Here is a 22,235-nt window from a genome sequence, read left to right on the forward strand (position 1 = left end):
TAAAAAGCAACAGAGTGTCCTGTGGCACCTTTAAGACTAACAGATGTATTGGAGCATAAGCTTTCGTGGGTGAATGCCCACTTCATCTGTTGGTCCATTAAAGATACATCTGTTAGTCTTAAAGGTGCCACAGGACTCTGTTGCTTTTTACATATGATACGTTGTTAGTCATCTTTTTGTTGGGTTGAAAATACTAAACTTTCCTTGACTATCCATGACTTCATTCATTGATGTGGTCCTGAGCTGCTGTTACACTCTCAATAGAGAGTCCCTGCAAGTTGACTGTTTTTATTTGACTTACTGTTTGAAATTAAAAAGTTGAGACCTCTTATTGTAAACAAAAAATGGTGACTGTCTTTCAGGTGGAAGCATTGCAGGGCTATCGTGTGATCGACATAGCCTGTGGTAGTGGAGATGCACAAACATTGTGTCTGACTGATGATGATACTGTCTGGTCATGGGGTGATGGAGATTATGGAAAACTTGGGAGAGGGGGCAGTGATGGTTGTAAAGTACCAATGAAGGTATTTATATTTTACATCAGTTTAAACACACTCATTTTAGAGAAGAGTAATGAAAAGCGAGTTACCAATTTGTAGAAGATTCCCCTTGTCTTTGGAAAGAAGGGTTTTCCTGGTGGTTACCATGGAGGCAGCTCAGTTAGGCACACTGACTAGTAATATAACCTTGTGCTTGTATGTCTGAGTTACAAGGGTTGCACATAGTTTTTCTTTCTCTTTCAGCAATATTGTTGCTTCCTGTGGTATTCCTAATTTTAAGTTTAGAGAATCTCTCAAACGAGTAGAATCTCCTGACATCTCCACAGTCATGCATATAAATTCAAAGATATGGTACCAAAAATATGTATGGAACAAAAATTGATTAAGCTCAACATCCCATTTTATTGTAGCTTGCTACATATGAATGTATAGTTGACTTGGAATGTCTTAAAATATTAAGAGTTGAAGACGGTACAAATATCTGATAGCATGAATAATATTGCTATATGGTGGTAGTGATGTTATTCATATGTTAAATATCCTTATCCCCTAGACTGAGGAGAGGAGAAGGCAGAGTATGCTATATAAAATTTTACCCATTTCCCTGATCTTGGCTTAAAAAGAAAAAAAGTTTAAGGTTTAACTCTAATTTTTAAACAAAACTTAAAAACTGGAAGGAATGAAAAGTTTTACAAAATATGACTTGTGAACAGCATATACATTGAGTTCACTAAAAGGTGCACATACAATACTGCAAACTGCATAAAGGCTGTACAATCAGTCTATCAATCTGTCCCGCTGTGTATTTAGCTGTGACACACTGATTTCTTTTTCCACACCTGAATAAGAGCCCCGTGCAGCTTGAAAGCCCGTCTCCTCTGCCAACAGAACTTGGTCCATTAAAGATATTACCTCACGCACCTTGTCTCAGTCAATCTAGTTGCATTTAATCCTGTTTTCCCAGATTGATTCCCTTACAGGCCTTGGAGTGGTTAAAGTGGAATGTGGATCACAATTCTCTGTGGCTCTTACCAAGTCCGGAGCAGTATATACCTGGTATGTGTTTTGAATTTGCAGTAAATATTGGGGCTGTCAATTTAATCACAGTTAACTCACACGATTAACTTTAAAAAAAAAAAAAAAAAAGTAATTGCGATTAATCGTACTGTTAAACAATAGAATACAAATCAAAATTTATTAAATATCTTTGAATGTTTTTCTACATTTTCAAATATATTGCTTTCAGTTACCACAGAATACAAAGTGTACAGTGCTCACTTTATATTATTTTTATTACAAATATTTGCACTGTAAAAATGATAAAATAAATAGTATTTTTCAGTTCGTCTCATACAAGTACTATAGTGCAGTCTCTTTATCATGAAAGTGCAACTTACAAATAGGTAGATTTTTTTTAACATAATTGCATTAAAAAAAAAAAAATGTAAAACTTTAGTGCCTACAAGTCCACTCAGTCCTACTTCTTGTTCAGCAAATCGCTAAGAGAAACAAGTTTGTTTACATTTATGGGAGATAATGCTGTGCACTTCTTAAGTACAATGTCACCTGAAAGTGAGAACAGGCGTTCTCATAGCACTGTTGTAGCTGGCGTCACAAGATATTTATATGTCAGATGCACTAAAGTGTTGGCATGTTAGCACTGAAATAATGTGTTAGTGGATAGAGTGGAGGAGAGTTGGTCAGAATTATATGGCAGTTTGTGTATGTTGTGGTGATGTCTAATTAATAATGTATGTATATTACATATTTATATATGGTATACAAAAAAGAATAAACATCTGTGGTTGTGTCAGCAAAACCACATCAATAGAATAGGAACAAAGGATGATATGAGGATTTCCCTCTCACTGCCTCACATTTGACATATTTGGAGGCAGAGTCCTAGGTTGTACACTAAATATTTAGTATAAGTTTGGTTATTGGTCTATATGGAAAGAAGTATTCATGATGATGAATTCACATTTGGCCTATATTTGTAAATCTCAGCCTAAAACACTAGTTTCTGGTATAATGGTGACTGAGTACAAACTGATCTTTGGTCCCCAATCTACTAACAACCAGGTCAGCTTTTAAAATTGTCCTGTCTTACTTGAAGACAAAGTATTATGATTTTTATGGAGTTAAATTATACAAATCTGAAAAAGTCCTTTTATAAGTGTGTGGTTGGGGAAAAATGTTTGTACTAGTTATGTTATCTATATCCAGGGGTAAAGGAGATTATCATCGATTAGGCCATGGATCTGATGACCATGTGAGAAGACCTCGACAAGTACAAGGGCTGCAAGGAAAGAAAGTCATCGCAATAGCTACTGGCTCTTTGCACTGTGTTTGCTGCACTGAAGACGGTATAGAGAACAAATATTTTAGTCGTTCTTAATAAACTTTATTTTGAAAAATGAAACATTTTAAAAAGTCTGAAATCTGATGGATTAACATTTTTAATGGGTCCCAACCTGCCCTCCTTTTGTGCACTGACATATTTGCATACTTCCCAAGCAACAAATCTTGGTTTGTGTTGGTGATCTAAAAGGGCACGCACACAATTTCAAGGTTTTCAGTCACTTAGCTGTAAAAAAAAAAAAAGTTTCATAAAACGTTTGAGATGCTCTAAAGAAAAACATATAGCTTTAACAGTAATTACAAATTTGAGCTTTAAATGAGTGCACTAAGCTTTTCTGTTATCTAGGAAGTCTCTTCAACTTGCTGAGATGTTAAGCTTGGTAAATGAAGTATGGAAGCAAACAGTCATTGTGTCTTACAGAGCAGCTTATGTTCATTTTAGTGTGTTTGAATTATTAAATGTTCCTGCTAGTAGACTTGTTTCTGCATTTAATTAGCAAGTTTACAAAAATGCCGGTGAAATTTTACAAAGTAGGCATGTACGGTGGTTAAGCTTTCCTTTAATTTCATCAGTCTGGTCTGCCATGGAACCATCAAATATAGACAGCAAGTAGTGTTTTCTATCACTGTAATTCTCGTCCTGCTTCCCAATTTCCTCCTTGTGTTTTAGATCTTAAATGAGTGTGTAAACTGGGCTGTGGACATGTCCTTATATATGTTTGTACTGCAGCTAGCATAATGGGGGTCTCAGTTCTGATTGATTAGTAATTCTGGGTGTTTCCTTCATGGAAATAACGAATAATAATTTTTATTTGTAGCGGCTAGGAGCCCTAGTCATGGAGCAGGACTCTATTGTGCCAGCTGCTGTACAAAGAACAAAAAGATAGTCCTGCCCCAGAGAGTTTCACAAGAAGTAAATTTGATTTTCATTCTTCTCTCTGAGGAAAGTAAACATGTTTGTGTTGGTTTAGGTGAAGTGTACACGTGGGGAGATAATGATGAAGGGCAGCTTGGAGATGGGACAACTAATGCTATTCAGAGACCCCGGTTGGTTGCAGCACTTCAGGGTAAAAAAATAAACAGAGTTGCCTGTGGGTCAGCACATACTTTAGCCTGGTCGACTAGTAAACCTGCTAATGCTGGCAAGCTTCCTACCCAAGTAAGATTTTGCTTTAGTAAAGTTGGATATTGAAATTTAGTTAATGCACTTATTAAAACTTTGCAGTTGCTGTTTTTCCTTTCTAAGTAACTAAGAAAATGCATGGTTTTAGCTTTGGATCAAGGCTTTAATTGCTTTTTTGTTAAGCTCTCCCTCTGTTGCTCCTGTCCCTCTTCCCAAATTCAAATAGCGGGATTCCACCATTCTAGGAAGAAATAACTTGTGTCTTTTAGCTACCATCATTAATTTAGTATGAAAGTCAAAAGAAATTCAAATGCAGCTTTCAACTAATGCTATGAAAGTTTGATGACTTTTCCCCCCTTTGTTTTAGTGGATCTTTCACTGCTCCCTTTGGGTTTGAAAGACCCCTTTTTGAATATTTTCCTTCACTTTTTCTTCCACCCCTATAATGTTGATGTCACTCCATTGCTGTTCTTGCCCATCATGTACAATAGACTGGATCAAAAGTACAGATAAGAGTCCCCTATAGGAGGACTTCTAAAATCTGAAGTGATAAAAATAATTACCACTTCCACATTCCAATGCCACATATAATAATGCTGACAGTCCAAAATAAGCAAATATCTTAATGTCCTAAAACCAAGATCTTCTTGTATTCCTTTACTTAATAAATTATTAATCTGTAAATTGTTCTGTGCACATACAGTAACTAAATGTGTTCAATCTTAACAATATGATTGTTCTATCATAGGTTCCTATGGAGTACAACCATCTACAGGAAATACCAATAATTGCATTGAGAAACAGACTGTTGTTACTGCATCACATCTCTGAACTATTTTGTCCTTGCATTCCCATGTTTGATCTCGAAGGACGCCTTGATGAAACGGGCCAGGGACCCTCTATTGGGTTTGATACTTTACGGGGAATTCTGATATCGCAAGGAAAGGTATTTATCAGGATTTATATTTGAATTTTCAAAAAAAATCTTAGATTGTGATAATTGTAATTATATACATTGTTTATTTTCTGAAGAAAATGGAATAGAGCTGTGTATCTTAGCTCATGCGTGAACAATATAAATAATACATCATAGTCATAATTTCAGGTGGCAAGTCGAGTTTGACAACTTGACTCTCTCATTCTGTAAGGATTGTGTAGGCTGCTGCTATCAGTTAGTTTTTAAATTTTAAGTTTTCTGTTCTAATTTAGTTGAGTTCTCCTAGAATATTCAGTGGAACTTACCTTGAGAACTAAATGGACTTCTTCCAAGGAGCGACATTGGTTTTTGAATTTCAGATGCAATGACTTGGTGTTTAGCTAATTGATACAATAGAAGTGTGCAGTGATAAATGCATTTCAGCATGACTGAAGTCAGAACATGAACAGTTTCTTGGGCTTTATCTGTTGAGTAAAAGAGAGTGGTGCTAGAATCTGCACTAAATGTCAGTGTCCATGTATCTGTGCTTTACAGTGTCCAGGTGCCTTTTGAGAGAGTTAAACTGTAAAACTTGAAGGCTCACATCTTTGGGTGGAGTCAGGGGAGAATGTGTGTTTAAGCAAGGGGGGAGTCAGTACTGGACCCAGGGATGAGGCAGCTGGACAGCAGGCTTCAGCTCTCAGGAGGATGAAGGTGTGTTAATTTACATGGTATATATGGGCCCAGAGAGTCAAAGGTGTTAACCCACTCACTTGCCAACATTAAACAGTTTTAATGTTTAATAAGATTTTGGGTTTGGTATACAGAAACGACAGCCTGCCTAGTACCATGGAAGACTCTCACCATAAAAAATCCTTTTTACCTTTTTATTAAGGTGCAAAAAGAAAGAAAAACCATTAAAGCATTTAAAATGCAAATTATTAAAAAAGATTTCAATTTGAACATCCCTTGTTCCCTTTCCCTTTGGCTGGAGAGAGTTTTTAGAAGGAAAAGCCCTCTTGTTTAGCAAAGATAGAAAATGCAGCTTCTGTCTCTGATGTTGATTTTTCACTTGCAGTCTTACTGCTGGCAAAATACAGCTCATGGTCTTATCAGCCACTTGGAGACCTGACAAACTTGTACCAGCATTGAGGTGTGTAGGGCATTGTTTTAGCTGACCTTTCTGGTTACAGCGGTGTTGCAAAATATGTTGGCTAAGACAGGCTCTTATTAGACAGAAGGAAAAAAGGAGAGAGAGAGGAAAGAGAAGAAATAAGGTGGGGAAGGAAAAGGATGTGGGTCAGAGAGGGAAGGAGGGACAGTCTCTCGTACCATGTGCTGTTCAGGATTCAGACAGAGCTGATGAAGGTGACAGTGTCATTTGGCTTCCTCTCTCTGGCCTGGTCTGGTCAGGGCATCTTTCAGGGTCAGGGTAAAGGAGATGGTGGGGTGTCATCCATGATGGTGAAGCTTGCTCCTTCCCCTTCTCTCATCTTTCAGTTAGCCAGTGTTGCAGTCCATTAGCTTTTCCCGCAAGTCTCTTTTTGAGGACTCCAGAAAGGAGAGATGGACAGAATTGCCCATCCACTTATTATTTTGTCCACCAATTAGGCCTCATTTCTGACACACTAATTTTGGTTTACTGATTTCTGATCTCTCACATCTCTTGTTTATCAGGCATGATCTTAACACGGTCCTTGAGTTCTATCAGTAGACCTTGCTGTGTGGACTAATTCAGTCTTTGTCTCCCTTTCTTATTTTTTCCCATCAACCTTTGTTGTTATAGGTTATTGTGACATTTTATTAACTTTCAGTCACTTACAGTTAAACGCACAATTAGGGTAAATTTGTAGGCCCAGTTGTCCCAACAGTATGCCAGACATAAGGTCTGCACCCTGAAAGTGTGTATAGTGACTCCAAGACTGGGGCAATGGCTGGGCTTTGTCCAGGCTTCGCAGGCTTGAAACACCTGGAGAGAGACCCAGTGGCTGGGTCATTTCACAGCAGTCTTGTGTGTGGCTGTGAGGGAACACCAACCACATCTGACAGGCTTTTCCTGGTAGAGTGACACTGCCTAAAAATGAGGGGCTGTTTGATTCTGCTAAATTATTGTCCAGAACCAGACTTCATATCACCCACTTGATTATTATTATTATTTGTAAAGGCTGACTGTTGCTGTAGGGTGCACAGGATTTCAAACAATTCTTCTCCCATCTGATAGTAACAACTTCAATTGAGAGGACCAGGTGAGGACAACAGAAGCACAGTCCCAGAGACAGAGCGAAAAAAGCTCAACTTGCTTGGGAAGAAAGAGCTACTCCACATAAGTTTATGGATGAGAATTACAAGGTGGTTCTCTCTAAATATGACTTTGGAATTTCCCTCAGAATTTTCTGACAAACTTCCCAAAGAGCCCAGGGAGGAGTTCTTCTGTCATAGCCCAGGGCCAGCTTGTCACCAAAACATCTCTTCAAACTCTCAACATGAGCCATGGCAATGGCTGTACTAATGAGAGAGACCTCATGACTGCAAATTCTGGCATCCCTAAAGAAGTGCAGAAACAGTTAAGGAACATCCCTTTGAGGGGTGCAGTCTTTTTTTTTCAGTGGGAAGTCTGAGGCCTTGCACACCCCTAGAGACATTTGTGCAACCCTGAGATATTTAGATGTTTACATGCCTGCCCCCAAAAGGAAAGAATGTATTATTATTATTATTATTGGCTAGCCCCTGATCCATCTAGGAAGAGGCACAAATTCCCTAGCTGAAGATTGTCCTCACGTTAATCTAAGTAGCAGATTTAACTACTTCCTTGAGAGCAGAGCTCTAGTTGTTCAAAACCTTCTCAACCCATCTCTTCTTAACTTGGCAACTGCTTATCTGTCTCGAGAGTCCATTCCATTCTCTCCCTGTGCACCAACTATGCTTTTATCTGACAAGTTGGAACATGACTCAGATTTCTGGGGCACATGGCATCCTGCATGTGCATGACTTTGCATGCCCCACTTCAGTTGCAATATGTGCAAAGCCGGTTAAAGTCCGTATATCATTCAAGCATACATCCGCGGACATGCTGATTCATATGCCTGCGCAAGTCCTCTCATCATTAAGCTGGTGGATGAGTCTGGAAAATATCTGCAAGCAGCTACCCTACTCTCCTCCTTTACCATCAAAGACATTAATGACAGATGCATCCACCATAGGCTGGAGGACAAACCTGAATGGAGTGCATTATCAAGATCTCTAGTCCACTTAAGAGGCAGCTCTTCATATAAATGTTATAGAACTGAGGGCCATTTACTATGCATACCAAGTTTTTCTTCCATCTCTCTGGGGCCTCACCATACAAGTAATGATGGGCAATATGACTGCAATGTTTTACCTCAAACAGGATGGGACAAGATCAGATCTCCTGTATTTGGAGGCAAGCCACTTGTGGAACTTCTGCAGGCAAAACATTATCACCCTCAAGGCCTCTGACCTTTGAGGGGTGCAGAATGTCCTCCCTCAGGAGAAAGTTTGTTGGAAATCATGAGTGGTACCAGAAAAACTAGCCAGTGTTCCAAAGATGGGGACTTCCCACCATGGATTTCTTAGTGACCAAACACAAGAAGTGCAGCTGCTTCTTGTTCCATGGCTCCGTGACAGATCCATTCCTACTGCCCTGGGAGGTGGGAGGGACATAGTTCCTCTATGCATACCTGTAGACTCACTGATTCTCAGAGTAATCAGAAAGCTAATGGAATACTCCATAATGTTTCTCTTAGCTTTAGCTTGGCCAAGACAGTATTGGTACTTTAGACCTGCAGAATCTGTCAATCCAATCTTAATTCACACTATTTGTCCTCCAGGACATAATATTGCAAGATTACAACCAGGTGTTGCACACTAATCCATGCAGCTTCCACCTCATAATGTGCATACTCGGTGGCTAACAGCTACAAATAATCTGTTATTAGGTGGTTTGAAATGTGTTAATTAGTAGGGAGCATTCCACTAAAATTACCTCCCTCGCTAAGTGGAAGAGGTTCTTGATCTGGCCATATTGTCACCAGTTGTCTCCATGCACATTGCAGATTCAGGACCTATTGGAACTACCTGCTATCACATCTGTCCCTGAGCTTATTAAAAGTCCATCTGGCATCCATCTTAGACCAGTCTTGAATAAATGGATGAAAGGCTGTTTATTTCTCACTCTGGCTGGGAGATTCTTGAAAGGACTAATTAGTCTACTCTCTGGTTAAAACTCCACTTTCCTCTCGGAACCTTAATTTGCTCTTGTAAATACTCATAGGACCACCCTTAGAGCCTTTAGCCATCTGCTTCCTTTTGCACTTGTCTGCTAAAACAGCATTCTTAATGGTGATAACATCATCTAGGAGAGCAGGTGAGTTTCAGGCTTCGGCATGCACCCCATATACAATTTTTTGTATAAGGACAACATAGGCTTACAGCCGTATCTGAAATTCCTATCAAAAGTGGTGTCAGAATTCTGTTTAAATCAGGTGATACTTCTACCAGACTTCTTTCTTAAACTGCAGGCCTATAAGGATGAAGAGAGGTTGCATACTTTTGACATCTGCAGGGCTTTATCTCTTTGCATTGACAGGACTAAACCTTTTAGGCCCTCTCCCAAACTGTTTGTATATCTTATGCTGAAAAAAACGGGAGGATAAGTTGTCACTGCCATGAGGGGATATCAAATTGGATTTCTTCATGTATACAAACTTGTTATGACTTTGCAAATGTCACCCCACCGGAGAGAATTACTGCTCTTTCTACGAGGGCCCAAGCTGCATCACTGGTCTCCCCTGTAATGTCCCTATTAGACACCTGCAGAGAAGCAGTGTGGTTCTCTGTTCACATGTTTGTTTGGCACTATGCAACTGTAGAAGCTTCCAGAGCAGACACTCACTTCGGAAAACATGTTCTTCCATTCTTGTTTAAGTAACTTCTGAGTTTCCACCACCATTGGACTGCTTAGTAATCACATAAAGTAGAATATATATGTCTACAAACACTCCATGAAGAAATAGTTATTTACCTGTACAGTAACTGTGGCTCTTAGATTTGTTATAAACATATATATTCCACCCTCTATCCCCACTACTTGGTGTCTAATGTCATCAGGATTCCACTGTGAAGGAACTGAGAGGGTCGGGTTAGAGGCAAGAGGACATGCAGGGTACATGCACAACCCTTACTGTACTGCTGCTTAAAGTCTCTGTCTTGAGTGTGCTGAATTAATGTGTCCCACTGAATTTTAATTTTTTTCTGTAGAAGATACATTCTGCCCCAGAAGTGCTGCAGTTCTGCCTTTCGCCCATCGGAAGCTGCTATGGCGCCAGAACAGCCAGCTGCATACATGCTGCTGGCTATTCTGGCGCCACCCCAGCTTCTGGTGGGCAGAAGGCAGAGCGGCAGCACTTCTGGGGCAGAATGTATCTGCTGTGAGGGGAAAAAAATTCTCTGCATGCACAGTGGCACAGAATTCTCCCAGGAGTAGAAGTTTATCACAGTACCCTGCCCATGGTGTCAGGTTAGGACAGACAGAGTGGGGTACACAGGGCTGCTGAGGGGTGTGTCTTAGACTGGGGTTCAGAATGGCTAGTGTGGGGGACAGATTGGGGTGTGGGCTCAGGAGCTTATGGGCTGACAGCATTGAGCCAGGGGCTGAATAGGGGTCAGGGTGCAAGGCCACATGGGGATGCGGGAGCTGCAGGGACACATGGGGATGGGGGAGAAGGAGGCTGCAGGGACACATGGGATGGGGGGTGTGGGAACAGGGGCACATGTGCCTGTCTGAATGGGAGAAGCTTTGGGTCAGCCCAGATGTACATGGGGGAGGTTCCCCAACTCCCTAACAATCTCGCCCCTACCTCCACCCCAAAAATCCTGTTCCATACTTCTCCTACCCCCACCCAACAAGCCTCCAGGTTCACTTCAGGCTCCTTCCCTCTCTCTCAACTTCTCCATTTCCCCTGACTCCCCCAAGCCTTTGCACTCCTTCTGACAGGTGCAGGAAATACAGTTCTATATTGTAATTTACATGAATTACTCAAAGTTCTGTATTAATATGCCTAATAAAAATTACCAGAATCTTTTTTTAGTCTGTATGGTTACAGACATACTTGCTGACAGATATTTTGAAATAAATTACCAAAATAATTGAAACTGGCATGACTATATTGTGTTGTTTTGACAAACAAAATATTGAGAATTTTGCAGAATTTTTAATTTTGATTTAATTTTAATTAAGAATTCCCTCAGGAATAATAGCTGGAAACCAGTCTGGCTCTCCTGAGTGTTAGTACTGTTAAAATAGGTATTAGATTTATAAAAATGCATTTAGTGTTTAGACATTATGAAATGCTTGTGTATTGCTGCATGTATTAATCTCACGTTTAACGTGGGATACAGATATTATAAGGTAATATTAAAACGTTTGCTTGGTAATTATAAAAGTATTTACTCTGAAATGTAAACCTAGTCGGGAGAGAAGCATTACTTGTTTACTAAAAGAGGTGTCATCTCTTGCCTAATAAAAGAAGGCCCATAGACACCAGACAAACCGTTGTGGAACAGCAGTGGACAAAAGACTTAATTTTCTCTCCCCCCTCTCCCCCCTCCACACACATATTCAGGAAGAGATGTACGCTAGCACTTGTTGCATCAGCTTGAACTCTGGGGGGAAGGGAATAAAAATCTTTGTCAAGAAGAAATTATCTCTATGCTGCTTGAACTCTGAAGGGTGAAGATTTCTAAGCATAAGCAAGGGATCACCAGCTGCTTAGTGTGGGTTGGCCCTAAAGGACATGTAGAGCTTTCATATTATAGCAGCTTATATTACCTTTTGGAACTAATACTATAATTCATGTGTGTGTTCACCTGCTTTAACCTGGTAAATAACTCTCACTTATTTTTCTTAGTTAATAAATCTTTAGTCTATTATAGGATTGGCTACAAGGGTTGTCTTTGGTGAGAGATCTAGAGTGAAATTGACCTGGGGCAAGTGACTGGTCCTTTGGAACTGGGAGTAACTTGAATATTGTTGTAATTTTTGGTATAAGGGACCATCTGTCACAAAAGCAAGCTTGCTTGGGTGGCAAGATAGACTCGAGTGTCCAAGGGGACTGTCTGTGACTCCATGTTAAGACTGTTATACTGCTTGAGGAGTTCACACTTGATACTTGGTTGATGAAATCTCAGTATAGAACTCACAGCCAGTTTGAGGGTTTGTGCCCTCCTTCACAGTCTGCCCTGAGGTTGGTACCCACACTCCTGAGAAACTCCAGATAGCTTGACACTAAGGAACAGTTTCTTGTGCAATCTATTCCTTGTTATTGATAGGATCTTCCTGAGGGTTAAGTCAGCAAGATGCAAGTTTTCTTGTTCTGTGGTAAATCTCTGTTGTATTCCCGACCCCCGTCCCCCCAAGCAGAATTAAGCATGTGTTTAAATCTGAAATGCCCACAGATTTAGAATTGTATTGTAATTTTGGCACTGCTCTATGATGTATAATTTTTTATATTTTTATTTTTATTTTTTTAGGAGGCAGCTTTCAGAAAGGTTGTGCAAGCAACTATGGTGAGAGACCGTCAGCATGGACCAGTCGTAGAACTCAACAGAATACAGGTAATGTAACTAAGCTGTGATTGTAATGTGTGGCTAACTCTCTGGTGTTTATAGTGCAAAAGCAAATGAAATTAATTATGCGCTCTTATAAGGACTGCTTCTTTAAGTGAGTGGTCCTCTCATGGACTACATCCCACCAGCTTTGATTCCACAGCTTTCTTTTGGCAGTTACCCTCAATCATTAAACAAAGCACTATATGTCTACACAGCACTGTAAGCCTGGGCTCAAGCCTGATACCACCCCGCCCTTTGCATCCACACACCAATTGTGCTAACCTATGGCTCGAATCTAGGGTCCCAGGACCCTGCAGGGCTGGAGGGTCCAAGCCCATGTTAAGCTGTGACCTAGGGTCCAACCCCTGTTGCTTTCCTGCGTGCACATGGCCCCAGTTTGACTTGGGTCCCAGTAGACTTCCAGATGTATCCCAGAGATCCTTGGGGCAACTTCCTTAGTTCTCTTCATGCCGACAGTATGTGGTGCAGTCTGTTGTACTCTATTGCAAATGGAAGCCACATCTCCCTTTGCAAACAGCAGCAGCTCAGATCAGCATTAACCCATTATCTGCTGAATACTGGTCTGCGAGCATGCTATGAGAGAGCCTGCAGGGTTTTCAATGGAGATGGATCAGAAGACGCTATTTGCAAATAGAGCTGCTTCCTGGTCAAAGTGCACAAGCAGGTTTTCGTGCATGCTGCCCAGGCACCCCTGTGCACGCCGCCCCAGGAGGGGCCTGGTAGCAAGGTCAGGAGAGCGGAGCCCGGACTAAGCAGATGCCCTGCACGTACGGGGAGTGGCAGAGCTCTCAGCTCTGTGCAGTTGGGGAAGGATGAGTCCAACACCCCAGCCACTCCCCCTCCCTGCAGGGCAGCCACTTGGTCTCTCTCTGGCCCCCCTGTTCCTCCTGGGGCTGTCTAGGCAGTGTGCACTGTCAGGGTGGCGTGTGAGAGCCAATCCTAAAACCTTCCCACAGCGTCAGTGTCTCAGGCTCCTCCTCGCTGCTATCCAGAGCTTGCCTTTAGCAGAGAGCAAAGCTGGCGGGGTGGAGGTGGCTCCCAGCTGCCAGGGTGTTGGGAGTCATTACCCCCCCAGCTATGCTGAGCCTGGAGCTCTGCCACTTCCCCTGCCTACAAAGCAGCTGCTTGATCCCATTCAGCTCTCTCCCTCCCCCACCTTCCCTGGGGCTGCATGTGCAGAGGCACCCAGGCAGTATGCACTGTGAGGGCGGTGAGTGGGAGCCAGCCCCGAAATGTCTCCTCCTGCGAATCCCTTATGCCTGCCTTCCCAGTGTGGCAGGGGCAGGAATAAGGGATCCACAGGGGGTACTGGAGCACACTGCACTCCAAGGCTTGGGACTGCACTTCACCGCTCCATGGCAGCCAGGCTGGGGGGTGTATGTGTGTGTTTTTCCTCTGAAACTTCAAAACAGACAAAATACAAAACCAAACAAAAACCCCTTCATTGAACATCCCAGTTTAAAAATTAAGAATCTCAATATTTCATGTTAATAGTTTGACAGCCCTGGAGACTGACATCCTAATTATCCTGAGAACAGGGGCTGCCAGTGTGACTCAGCCTAAAAGTGGAGAACCCAATTCTCAGATTAGAGGCAGTTCAGTATAAAGTCTTCTGAAACTGCAGCAGTTCTACTGAGACAGCCACCAAAGGAGCTAATTATGCAATTTAGGTACCCGTGCTTCTTGTGGGCACCTGAGTCCCATCCATCATACTGTCACAGTTATGAGTTTTCCCACAGTGCAATAGGTTTGTAGGGCTAGAGTGTCAACACTGGGTGGGGGAGCTAGGGACTGGCTACTTTGGTTCAAGCACGGGTCAGATAATCCCTTAACCTAGGGTTAAAATGTCGGGTAGATGCTCAAGCCCAGGGTTCCCTGACATGGGTCAGCTGACTCGAGTCCCACTAACCATAGGCTTACATTGCTGTGTAGATTTACCCAAAAATCAGAGAGACTATTAGAAAGATAAAATAAACTCAGTTGAATGTGCTTATGTATGTCTATTGCTCTGTGTACTCTGGCATGCTAGATTTACATTATGCGGCATGGGATCCCTTGTGTACAACAGGGCTGTATTAATTTCTGTGGCTGATTGGCAATTATGTAGCAATGCCAACTGATCAAATAATTTGAAAGCCTGCTTGGCTCTTAAGAAGTGAGGAAAAATGGTAGGAAGAGGTAGAAGGAGCTGAACACTGCTTTGGAGGGAGCAGGGGCTATGAAGACATTCAGGGATGTGGATTTCTAAGGTGAAGGGATGATTTCATCCATGTCTAGATCCTAAATCCTGTGGGAGTGGAGCTCCCCTTTGAATGACTAACGGGCTGCACATCTGAGGAAATCTTCTGCCATGACCAACTCTTGCAGGAGCAGAGCTCTGTGCCTGCACAATTTAGGAGCCCTGAATGACAGCTGTATTACTATAACCATCTCCTACTCCCTTCAAGATCTTCAGTCCTTCATTCTGCTATAAGCCACCTTTCAGTCAGCCATGCATTGCTGATCTCCTGTAGACCCCTTAAATAGCAGAATAATAAGCTAAGGTTTATAAAATGTGAGGGAAATTGCCATTTTGTTTAACTTTGTGGCACAGATTTGTACATCTTGGCAAAAAGGTAATTTTTTTGGCCATTTGTGTGGTTGCTTGATTGTTATATGTGGCTGGCTATCCTACCCTTCCTCCCTCACCTTCCTGTTGGCAACTGCTGTTTTTCTCCTCTCTCTGTGTAAGATTTCACATTTATTAATACTGATTCCCCCCACATTGTCTACAGCCCCCAATGCTCTAATCTCTCCAAGTCAATTTGTAGCTTGGTTATTTCCTACATTGTCTGATCCCTGCAATTGAATTTACACAGAGCGCTTCCAGTTCAGAGATATAAGGCAGCATTTTGGGATACAGAATTGTGCACTTCCTTTTTAGTAGGTTTAAACACTTTGTATTTGTTGCGAAGGGCGGGGCTGGGCAGAGGGGGAGTAACCCCAGTAGACAAAATTTCTGGGGTGGACTACAACTATCAAGACGTCTTGTGCTTGACAGTGTGACAAGCACATATGTGGACCATCTCATGAAAATCCAAGGAGTTACATAATATGAAGAGAAAATGATGGATTCTGATGTCTGTATACCCCTACATTGTCACATGAGTTTATCTTGATTTTGCTTACATGACTGAAGCGCATTTTAAAATGCCCTCAAGTATAATTAAGGAACAGGATATTAAACTCTTGTCCTTTCTTGGGTATCACATGTGGTCACATTGAGGGAAGTGGTTATTATGAGAGGATTCTTTCCCCCATCACTGACGTTGACAAATGTAATGCCAAGCCTTAGGCCAGACAGGCCTTTTCCGCAAATATTTCTGTAACATTGAATAGTAAAGTACTGTTTCACTTCAACTGACTAGAACTCAAACTTATATAGTCCTTTTGCTTTTTGTCCTTTCATGTTATGGTACATAGTATAGAAAGTTGGAAATCTAACTTTTTATGGAATTAGATCAGCCAAATTAATTTTTTAAAAATTGCAATGATCTGACACTTTTGTTAGTGAACAGAAATATATTCTGCTTTGTTTATACTGCCTGCTGCCTCATCACATCATGGAATTCTCTATACATATTTAAAGGCTTTTTGCTAGCCAACCTCTCCTGACATAATGCTATGTAATATAAAGAGAGTGCTGCAGCTTTGAATTTTTTTTTTTTTGAGAAGCTTGACTAAGAGCATCTTCAGCTTAGCTTCCTTCTACTTGTGTTTACTTCCCATACTCTCAGATTACCTTTCAGTAGTGCAGTTTCCTCATATCTATAACTTAAATGAGTAAGGTCCTATTTGAATCATGGGATGATTGTCCAAAAATTGCAGTTGAGTTGTGGACAAGCCATGGAAAATCGTGGAAAAGTAATAGACCTTATTATTTGCAGTTTATAAGGTCCATTATTACATATCAACGATTTTTCCCTGTTGGCCACCCGGGGACTCAGAATGGGGGCCTGGAGCTGACAGTGGCTACCTGAGGCTGAGAGCAGGGACCCCTCCTGATGGCCACCCCAGGCAGCCAAGGCTTCCACTCTCAAAATTGTGGTGGAAACCTAATAATTGCAGTATTCACAGTTTCCACAATATCGTGAATTAAGAAGGGCTTTATAGAGGTGGCAGTAGCGTCTAAGATGTTTGGGTTCACTTCCTCATGCCTGTTGTTTTCATCGTGGAGTAGGTTAATGAAAACAGGATTTTACCCTGTCCTTCCAATCTTCATTGAGCTTGGATCCTTAAACCCAATCCCACCTGAAACAAACTGGTAGCTGCAGGGTCCCACTTTGTGTCAGGACCAGAAGCATTATTCTAGCCCAGAGGTGTCATAGATTTGAAGGCTAGAAAGGACAATTATCATCTAGTCTGACCTCCTGCATAACACCAGCCATAGAACCTCACCCAGTAACTTCTCCATCAAGCCCATAACTTCTGTTCGAGTTCTTTTAGAAACATCTAGTCTTGATTTAAACACTTCCAAGTGATGTAGATTCCATCATGTTACACTAGGTAAGTCTAATACTTAATTACCCTCACTGTTAAAAATTTACACCTTATTTCCCATCTGGTTTTTCTAGCATCCAACCATTGGTGGTTGTTGTAGTTGTTCCTTTTTCTGCTAGATAAAGAGCCATCTATTATCAGAAATCTCTTCCCCATATAGGTACTTGTAGTTTGTGATCAAGTCACTTCTTAACCTTCTCTTGGACAAACTAAATTGATTGAGCTGCTTTAGTCTCTTAACTATCAGGTACGTTTTCCAGACCTTAAATAATTTTTCAGCATCCTTTTTGAAGTATGGAAACCAGAACTGGACATGGTATTACAGTACTGGTCTCACTAATGTTGTCAGTATCAAAGTGATTTGAAGGAGGGCCGTGTTTATTTATTGTCCATGGGTTGGTATATAAATTAAAGACTTAATACTCCCCTCGATTCATGCCTAATCTCCCACAGATATGAGTGGAAAGTTTGGCATCACTACACTTCTATTTATTGTTTATTTGTTCAATCCCTTATTGTCAGTGCCAATGATGAGAACCCTCTCCCACTTTTAGGCTGCCACTTCTTCTGGCCTTGGTTCTCTTTCCCCTTTTCTGTTTCTCTTCTTTATTTGTGAGGCTCCTCTGTTTTCCCCCCCCTCTACATTTTCTTCCCTTCAACAACACCCAATTCCCACGCTTAATTCCTCTCTTGTTCCTAAAATGATCATTAATAGTTAAGGTTGACACTGCACTGGGGCATCGTTGTCCTTTGACATTTAAGTGAGATTGATCGGGAACAGGGAGTTCCTCCCTTTGAGTCATTGTTTCAGTCTTTCTGCAGATCAGTTTACATTCAGTTCATGTTTAAAAGATTATCTCTGCAGAGGGCTAGAAAAATTATTATTTTTTAATGGAAGTTGAAATTTCCACAATCTGAGGTTGGCAAGGCTACATATAAATAAATCATGATAGCTGGATCCATCCCTATTCTAGCCTTTTCCCTAAAACATTCATAAATGCTACATATTCCTAAATGATCTGGAAAAAGGGGTAAACGGTGAGGTGGCAGAGTTTGCAGATGATACTAAATTATTCAAGATAATTAAATCCGAACCTGACTGCAAAGAGTTACAAAGGCATCTCACAAAACTGGTGACCAGGCAACAAAATGGCAGATGAAATTCAGTGTTGATAAATGCAAAATAATGGACATTGGGAAATGTAGTCCCAACTATACATACAAAATGGTGGAGTCTAAATTAGCTGTTCCCACTCAAGAAAGAGAACTTGGAGTCATTGTGGATAGTTCTCTGAAAATGTCCACTCAATGTGCAGTAACAATCAAAAAAGCTAACTTTAGAAGCCATTAGGAAAGTGATAGATAAGACAGAAAATGTAATGCCACTATATAAATCCATGGTACGCCCACATGTTGAATACTGCGTGCAGTTCTGGTTTCCCAATCTCAAAAAAGATGTATTAGAATTGGAAAAAGTACAGAGAAAGGCAAGAAAAACTATTAGGGATCTGGAACAGCTTGCATATGGGAAGGTATTAAAAAGTCTGGGACTGGTCAGCTTAGAAAGGAGATGACTGAGGTGGGATATAACAGAGGTCTATAAAATCATGAATGGCATGGACAAAGTGAAAAGAACATAACGCAAGAACCAAGAGTGAAATTAATAGGCAGCGAGTTTAAAACAAACGTAAGAAAGTACTTCTTCACATAACACTCAGTCAACCTGTGGAATTCATTACCAAGAGATGTTGTGAAGGCCAAAAGTATATAACTGGGTTCAAAAAAGCATTAGATAAGTTCATAGAGGATAGATCCATTAATGGCTATTAACCAAGATAGTCAGGGATGCAATCCTGTACTGTGGGTGTCCTTAAACTTCTTATTACTAGAAGCTGTTACTGGACTACTTGATAAATTGCTGTTCTGTTCACTGTGACACATCTGACACCAGCCACTGTCAGAAGACAGGATATTGGGCTAGCTGAACCGCTGGTCTGACCCAGTATGGTCATTATGTTCATTCTTCCCCCGTTGCTTCACTTTTGCTTTGGGTGATGGATCAGAAAGGCTGAGGTGGGGAAATGCCTTGGTAGGAGGCAATAGTGGAAATTTAAACTGATTCTGTCTCCTTGTGCCTGGGGGAGGGTGGGGCAGTTGGAGGAGAATGTATGGTAGTAAGAGCCTGGCAGGAAGGGGAGATTGCATCTCTAAAAAAACCCTGGGCCATTTGAAATTGAACTTTGGACCATCAGTGTATATATCAGTTAGCCTGTGTAAATTCCTTGGCATAGGTACAGTCTTGTGTGAGTACAGTGCCAAGCATGTCAACAATACTCAAACATTGTTATGGTCTGATGTAACACAGTGTGGTACAGCCATATTATAACATGCACTTGTTCACTTGTTAGGTAAAGCGTTCTAGAAGTAAAGGTGGATTGGCTGGTCCTGATGGTACAAAGTCAGTGTTTGGTCAAATGTGTGCTAAAATGAGTTCCTTCAGTCCAGACAGTCTTCTCCTACCTCATCGTGTTTGGAAAGTAAAGTTTGTTGGTAAGAATTACTTTTTTTTCAACCCTACTTCCCTCATAACCATATTCTTTTATTCCTTTTGGGGGATAAGGGGTGGTATTAGATCAGAGCATGGGGAAAAATAAAATGCTTAAAATGTTCAGCAGTGCAGAGGCCATTTTCCAAGAAATTCAGGCCCCATGTTTAGGTTTTGTATCAGTAGAAAGATAAAGAACTTTAAAAATCAAAGATGCAGATTTCTAACCTCAATGTAACTCTGAAATTGAACCTGGCTAGTTAATTTTCACTAAACTCACAATTTGCATTTTACTTTGCTTTAATGGTGAAAAGTAAACTAGATTAGGATGTTGCTAATAAACTTCCAATCTATGGCTATATTGACATGTTTAGAACTGAATCAAAGTGAAAGACTAATGTGTTAAAATATTCCCTAAGAACCTTATGTTCACTGAATCTTTTATTTTTCCTGCCATCCTCCTGCTTCCTTATTTTGCCCAATGGTGAGACAGTAATAATACCTGGTAGCTTTAAGAGAAGACAGTTTAACCAGGAGTTTAAAAATATCATTATAACTTAAAATAGGATTAATTGAAACTACTCTTAATCAAGGTCATGTTGATTAAACAGAGTAGTTTGTTTTGTTTCTTTTTGTTGTGTTCTTAAACGCTAACTTTGCAGTCCACAAATGTTTTTAAATGTCTGGCTGTTTATGGTAACTCTTATACAAGGTTGTAAAATAATCATGTCCGTCAAGGAGGAAACTATATTATAGAACCAACATTTAAAATGCATTAAATTATTTTATCAATATGACAATGCAGCTTTTAAATACAATTTTTCTATTTATCCATCGCAAAGGAGAAATATTAATACATTTTAATTCAGGGCTACATTTGGAAATGTTCTTGAAATGATCTGCATGTTTAAACCAACTTTTTGTTTTCACAAGGCGAGTCTGTGGATGACTGTGGTGGAGGTTACAGTGAATCAATAGCAGAAATGTGTGAAGAGCTCCAGAATGGGCTTACCCCTCTCCTCATTGTGACCCCGAATGGAAGAGATGAATCTGGAGCAAATAGAGATTGCTTCCTGTTAAACCCTGCTGCCAAGTCTCTCTTACATATGAACATGTTTCGTTTCCTGGGTAAATTTCTTAGCAGCACTGTAATAACTTTACCAAATCTTTGACCATGTGAAGTGTGTAGAATTTAAAACATAAAAAGGAGGGATAGTTCAGTTGTTTGAGCATTGACCTGCTAAACCCAGGGTTGTGAGTTCAATCCTTGAGGGGGCCATTTAGGGATCTGGGGCAAAAATCTGTCTGGGGATTGGTCCTGCTTTGAGCAGGGGGTTGGACTAGATGACCTCCTGAGGTCCCTTCCAACCCTGATATTTTATGATTCATATTTTTTACATGTCCAGGTGTGCTGCTGGGCGTTGCTATCAGAACTGGCAGCCCGCTAAGCCTCAATCTGGCAGAACCAGTATGGAAACAGCTGGCAGGGATGAACCTAACAATTGCTGACCTCAGTGAGGTAAGTATGCAGTTTTTGATCATAGATCTAAGGACATGTCTACCTTATGGGGACTGTTCCAGCACAGCTATGGTGCTGTAGCTATCCCAACATGTACCTGCAGTATAGATGCAGCGTGTACACTGTCGTAAGGGATTTTTCCTGAACTACGGTTGCTACATTGATAGAAGCATTTTTCTGTCAATCTGGCTGTGTTTACTCTGGGGGTTAGGTCATCAATAGCAATGTTGCGCAGGGATATGGATTTTTTTTACACTCCTGAGTGATGTAGCTTCATGTCCTTAATTTTAAGTGTTGAATAGACCTAATTTACAGAAAGCGAGAGAGAAGTTAGCATAAGTTTTCTACATGAGACTGACTTTCTGCAGCTGTAGATTGTTGCATTTTGACTAACCTTTTTAGCTTTGAGACAGTTAAAGCTCTGTTTTGTCCTTAAAGTTAGAAATTTAAATAAATTTAAGTCTTATGAAAAGAGTTAAAATAATTGTTTGAATTACAGAACACCGTGAAACCTGTCTTAAGCTATCACAAAGGGAAATCAGAAACTGGTTGCTTAAAGGGGACTTTCTAGTAAAGATGGATCAAAATTGTACACACAACACTCTTGAATTGTTTGGAGTGGACTTCTAGGACAAGAAGTTTGGTGGTGTAAAGGATGGTCTTTTATGCAGTTTAATTGTATTGCTACCCTTATAGTAAAAGCTAATCTCCAGAGGTACACTTCTGTATATTTTTGCTCTTGAGTTTATGTCTAGAAGGAGACCAGGCAGGAACCTCCACAGTTTTGAACATTTAAAATTTTAGAGATGCTTTTATGAGGGGCAGTGTGGCCCAGTGGGCAGAACACTGGACTGGACTCAAGAGTCAGGAGACTTTTCAGGCTCTGCCACTGACCTGCTGGGTGATCTTGGGCAAGTTACGTCACCTTTCTGCATCTGTTTCCCCATCTGTAATATGAGGATAATGATACTGATCTCTTTTGTAAAGCACCGTGAGATCTAAAGACGAATAGCACTATATAAGAGCTAGACACTTCTATTAGGATCTTTGTTACAAGAGGAGTTCCTTTCAAGTTGCAGTCAGCA

At 40.8% G+C, this 22,235-nt stretch overlaps 1 protein-coding gene across 2 annotated transcripts in view; it reads left to right on the plus strand.

The window, feature by feature from the left end:
* The window catches only part of HERC2 (HECT and RLD domain containing E3 ubiquitin protein ligase 2), a 209,208-nt gene that overhangs the window by 179,752 nt on the left and 7,221 nt on the right, over positions 1–22,235 (plus strand). For both annotated transcript variants that reach the window (XM_034757914.1, XM_034757915.1), the window contains exons 81-89: positions 363–524; positions 1,465–1,556; positions 2,727–2,866; positions 3,833–4,020; positions 4,733–4,930; positions 12,449–12,532; positions 19,495–19,636; positions 20,565–20,759; positions 21,038–21,150. In XM_034757914.1, the coding sequence (XP_034613805.1) occupies positions 363–524; positions 1,465–1,556; positions 2,727–2,866; positions 3,833–4,020; positions 4,733–4,930; positions 12,449–12,532; positions 19,495–19,636; positions 20,565–20,759; positions 21,038–21,150 (1,314 nt within the window). The remainder of the gene's footprint in view (positions 1–362; positions 525–1,464; positions 1,557–2,726; positions 2,867–3,832; positions 4,021–4,732; positions 4,931–12,448; positions 12,533–19,494; positions 19,637–20,564; positions 20,760–21,037; positions 21,151–22,235) is intronic.

The sequence above is a fragment of the Trachemys scripta genome, chromosome 1, assembly GCF_013100865.1.
Source record: "Trachemys scripta elegans isolate TJP31775 chromosome 1, CAS_Tse_1.0, whole genome shotgun sequence".
NCBI classification, from domain to species: Eukaryota; Metazoa; Chordata; order Testudines; family Emydidae; genus Trachemys; species Trachemys scripta.